Genomic DNA, 4,671 nt, shown 5'->3' with positions numbered 1-4,671 from the left:
CAGTATATGTGAAGTAATATCAATACTAATTTTGTGAGTTGTCCTATGTGCAGGTTGCGACGCCTAGTCATTAGTGGACCAGATTTCATCTATATGCTTTGTGAGACACAGACACGCTTCTGTGTCTCTTTTTTGTACAAACAGTTAGTGTTCAGACATTTATTGTTTCCCTTATGGTTATGATTATTATCATTGTCATTGTATAGATAGTTATTGTTTCTCTTACGGGTTATGCTTATGGTTATTGTTAATTTTGTTTATGGTTATGGTTATCTGCATTATGGTTTTGATCAAAGTGGTTATAGCCGGTTATGCTTTTAAGTTATGGTTATGGTTCGTTATGGTTATGCTTTTCAGTTGGTACGGTTGTCTTTCATTGGCCTTAAATCTCATGTGAGATCCTACATGGATAGCATGTAGGAGGCGTATACATGATATGGTTTTTTTTGAAAAGTTTATGTAAAAACAAAGGGAACTCTGCCAAAATTTCTGCGCGCGGGAGCATGGTTGATATTTTGGTGCTGCTCGCTTTCTTGGGCAGAGGGCAGGAAGTCTGGCTGTGGCTGTGTCCATCTTTTAACTGGGCACAGGCCAGGCTACCTGCCCTCTGCCCAAGAAAAAAAAATTCTGCTATGGTCGTCGCTAATAGCGACTGGTTTCATAGCGACGGGTATAGCGACGCGCATAACGACGGGCAGTGTCGATATATGCGTCGATAACACCTGTTTTTGTTGTAGTGAATAAGGCAATAGCCTAGGCTACTCTCCCAATTTTCCTTTGCAAGCCTTAGCCAAAGCTTTAATGATAGGAGGATGTCCACGTTCTGATCTACCTTTCCTTTCAGGATTGTATGCAGTATGAGAGTGAGTTTAATGCCCAACCTAGAGAAAAACTCCCTGGCTTTGTCGGCATCCAACTCACCCTTGTTAGCTGTTACTCTCTTAGCACAACCATAACGGCTATTGAGGAATTTACATATCCCTTCTGTGCTTTTTTTTCTTAAATCGCAACCTTCAACTTGGTTAGTTAAATCTTCTCGTGCAAGCACTATGTATCTCATTTGCCATAAAACCAATGGTATTGTAAACAAGTCTACTACCCAATTATAGTCCATAGCCTGTAGGTATGTAGGGTGCAACTTATCACAGTGATGTATGCTTGAATACATTTGACATGTTTCACAAGACTCCACAAAACGAGATACATCTTTATACATACCTTTCCACCAATACCTCTCTTTGATTTTAGTAAAGGTGGCCCAGACACCTCTGTGCATGTCCAGCATAAATATTCTCATGAAACTTTTTGATAAGGTTTCTTTTAGTAAATCTATCCCGTGCAAGTTAAAATATCTCGTATATGTTCAACTTGAGTTTCAATTCAGCTATCTTAAGTTTCACTTTATTGCTTCAATAAAAAATAACTGGCCCATGTAATAAAATATATACTAGAGTGTGTGTAATATCTACCAAGGGTTTCAATAATTTAAAATATTGAAGTAAATGTCAAAACTTCTAGAAGAGGTTCAGGGGTCAGTTTCTATCCATATTTGATTGAAACTTTTTTGCTTGAACTAAAGTTGTGCTGAAAAAACCAATTGCAATTGCTTTTAGGTGAAAGCTTAATGGCTTTTGTATCTAGTATTCTTAAGTTAAATTTATAACGCATTTTCTTTATTACCAAAAGGTGAAAACCTTACAAAAAGAATGCAATATTCTAATATTCTGTTTACCAAAGCTTCTTAAGCTCGCTATTCTTTGATTTAAAGTTGTATTCAGGCAATATCCCTATAAGACATGGTGATAGCAGTCATGCTCAATTAGCTATGCTCAAGGGTGGTACAGACTTGTGGCTATCTGCCAGATTTGAAGACTCTTGTCAGCATCAATGCTTGCGATTATCCCCTCCAAAATCTCACTCCATGAAAAATACAATCATTAAACACGTACAATACATTAAACGTTTGATATATAATGCAACTTAGAAATAGTTTAAGTATATAAATAAAGTTAATCAACAAAAAAGAGAAGTCTAGTTTTATTAATTAATAAAATTATTAAAAGAAATTTTAATTAATTTTTCTTTCACTTATTTACAAAGATTACGATTAATTACCGTAATTAGTTACTTAGAGTTTTTGTTTCTTAGTGACTTTTGAGAAGCTAAGATTCTCTCTAGATTAAAGAAAATTTGTGAAGGTCTCCAAATCTTAAAAGAAAGTGTGGGCTCTCCGGGTCTATTTATCGGATTTTGCCAAATAGAGACTGTACCTAAGTACCCCCAGCTTCCCAATCAGTCCAACCCTCAAGGTACCCATGGTTGCTAAATCTATCCCAACCAAGTTAAAATATCTCCCTCTAGACGTACATGTTCAACTTAAGTTTCACTTTATTGCTTCAATCGGAAATAACTGGCCCATGTAATAAAATATCTACTAAAGCCTGACTAATATCTGCCAAAGTTTTCAATAATTTAAATTATTGAAGTTATGAAAACTTCCAGAAGAGGATCAGGGGTCAGTTTCTATCCATATTTGATTGAAACTTTTTTTGGTTGAACTTATAAAGTTGTGCTAAAAAAACCAACTGCAACTGCTTTTAGGTGAAAGCTTAATGGTTTTCGTATGTAGTAGTCATATGCTCAAGGGTGATAGCAGTCATATGCTCAAGGGTGGTAAACACTCGTAGCCATTTGCCAAATTTGAAGACTATTGTCGGCATCAATGCTAGCGATCATCCCCTCCGAAATCTCACTCCATGAAAAATCCGGTACCATGCTTGAATGGTCAACATGAGTAAACAGTGGCTTAGGGCGTGGAGCTGCTCCACTTGCAGACGACGTAGCATCTTCCTGCGTATCAATCCTGCCATAACAAAGTTTTACCTGTCAAATTAGCGAGTTAAGGCCGAAGTACACTCGAAAAATAACATCCCGAGGATATTGTATCCCTCTTGACTTCACCTGGTAAGATCCCAAACCACCAGTGTACTGTGATCGCTTGATGAGGCTAATTTTGTTGCACAATGTGGATCCCATTCTACGTGTCACACTTCACCCCTACACATGACTCGTTTGTCATTGAAACCTTATCAGCCTCGTTAACCCATTTAAGGACGAATGAAAAAGATACAAAAGGAAACAAGGCCTAGATCTCTGCTTAGACTCCAAACTTTAGACAACACAGGTCTTAGGATTTCACAAACATACAAGGTACAGGTACTATATACTGGCACATAATCTCTACTCTTGACGTGGTACTCAATGTATGTTCCTCATGCAGTATACGTAAAAGTATAGAGAGAATATAGACTTGGTACAGCTAGCTGCATCCAGTCCTTTATTATGCTAGGTCATGTAATCACCCAGAAGATGGATCATAGCAAGAATATGGATCAACATGATAATGTAAAGCATACTCGTGAGTTAAGAGATTGTGCAGAGGTCGCGAAAGCTGGCGTAAATCATGCATGGCCAAAGTCCCGTCGGCAGATCCCATGGCGACCAATTCTTTATTCCGTGGTTCAAAGGCCAAACAGTTTAACTGGAGAGACAAATAGACCTTTCACTTCCATCAATCATAAGAGATCCCAGAAGAGAGAAAAAACCTAGTTACCCCTTTTCCATTAACTTTAACCGTTTGTGTGGGCCGAGTGGATGCACGGTGGTCCCAAATAAGAAGCTTCCCATCATCTCCTACAGATCCAAAGAGCTCATCAGAATCCGAATGCCAAGCCACATCTCCAACCGCGTCTGTAGAAGAACACTGCATTGAGAAACTTCTGGCGTGTCAGTCTAATCCTTTGAACAATATGAATGCGCAAACCTCTGTAACAATCGAAAAGATCGATCATACCTGGAAAGAGTGCAGAGGAGGAAGGATCCCACTTCTACTACCGCCGGAATTTGTATCCCATAAGCAAATCATCGCATCATACGAACCACTTAGCAAGTATCCTTCTTTACTCCATGCTAAACCATGGCCTTCTGCACTGTGCCCTGCTAGCCTCAGGTATGGCGAGGATTGTTGTCGAGATGGGGTAGATGGATGCATGGTGTAGTCAAACAAATGAACTTCTCCACTGACAGTTTTTGTTGCAATAATGACTGGCTTCTGGGGCATGTACCGTGCTCGATTGACTTCGCCAGCATGGTTGATCTTCTCAATTATCCGGACCTGACAGAAATGAGAAGCAAAATCTAAACAGTCCAGTATATTGCGAGCACAGAGTAATTTGGTCGGAAGGAGGTAGCAACTGACTAGCTGCAGGTGCGCTTACCTTGTAGTCCCCATATTTAACGACCCCGTCGACGCTACTGTGGCCATGGAGGGCATCCGTCTCTACATTTTGTTGCGGCCGGAAACACAGGCGCGAATCAGGTGATTAATGGGATGGTCGTCAAATTTATGCGACGTTCCGAGGAGAACCTGACGGAATTCAAGCATGTTATGGTCCGTAGCAATGCTGGAATTATCTGGCGGAAGCCACTGCACGGTGAGGGAGGACCACCTTAACGTATGGCCTACGAAGAGGCGATAGAGATTCGAGTCCTGCGATGCATATTCACGTCTTCATTCTCCAGCATATCAAAATGGTCCTCGTCTCCCTGTGCCGTCATTGCCTCTCTCTCTCTCTCTCTCTCTCTCTCTCTCCCCCACAAGACAATAAAAGA

The 4,671-nt window shown here is 40.0% G+C and overlaps 1 protein-coding gene across 1 annotated transcript; it reads right to left on the bottom strand.

The window, feature by feature from the left end:
• Positions 1-2,496: 2,496 nt before the first annotated feature.
• On the bottom strand, positions 2,497-4,174 carry LOC147428770 (histone-binding protein MSI1-like). Its single transcript, XM_086497301.1, has 6 exons — positions 3,854-4,174; positions 3,614-3,763; positions 3,417-3,541; positions 3,049-3,057; positions 2,962-2,988; positions 2,497-2,863 (listed from the first exon to the last, which is right to left on the bottom strand). The coding sequence occupies exons 1-6, from the start codon at positions 4,118-4,120 to the stop codon at positions 2,665-2,667; spliced, it is 777 nt and encodes a 258-aa protein (XP_086353427.1). The 5' UTR covers positions 4,121-4,174; the 3' UTR covers positions 2,497-2,664.
• Between the last annotated feature and the right edge of the window lie 497 nt (positions 4,175-4,671).

This window comes from Adiantum capillus-veneris, chromosome 23 (assembly GCF_014529385.1).
Source record: "Adiantum capillus-veneris isolate H3 chromosome 23, ASM1452938v2, whole genome shotgun sequence".
Lineage (NCBI taxonomy): Eukaryota > Viridiplantae > Streptophyta > Polypodiopsida > Polypodiales > Pteridaceae > Adiantum > Adiantum capillus-veneris.
This window is presented reverse-complemented; position numbering and strand designations above follow the sequence as displayed.

Coding starts and splice junctions, on each gene's coding strand:
- LOC147428770 (XM_086497301.1), bottom strand. CDS start 4,120: ATGCCCCAGAAGCCAGTCATTATTGCAACAAAAACTGTCAGTGGAGAA. Junction 3,764..3,853: donor CTCCTCTGCACTCTTTCCAG/GTATGATCGATC, acceptor TTCTCAATGCAG/TGTTCTTCTACAGACGCGGT. Junction 3,542..3,613: donor TTAAAGTTAATGGAAAAGGG/GTAACTAGGTTT, acceptor TTGTCTCTCCAG/TTAAACTGTTTGGCCTTTGA.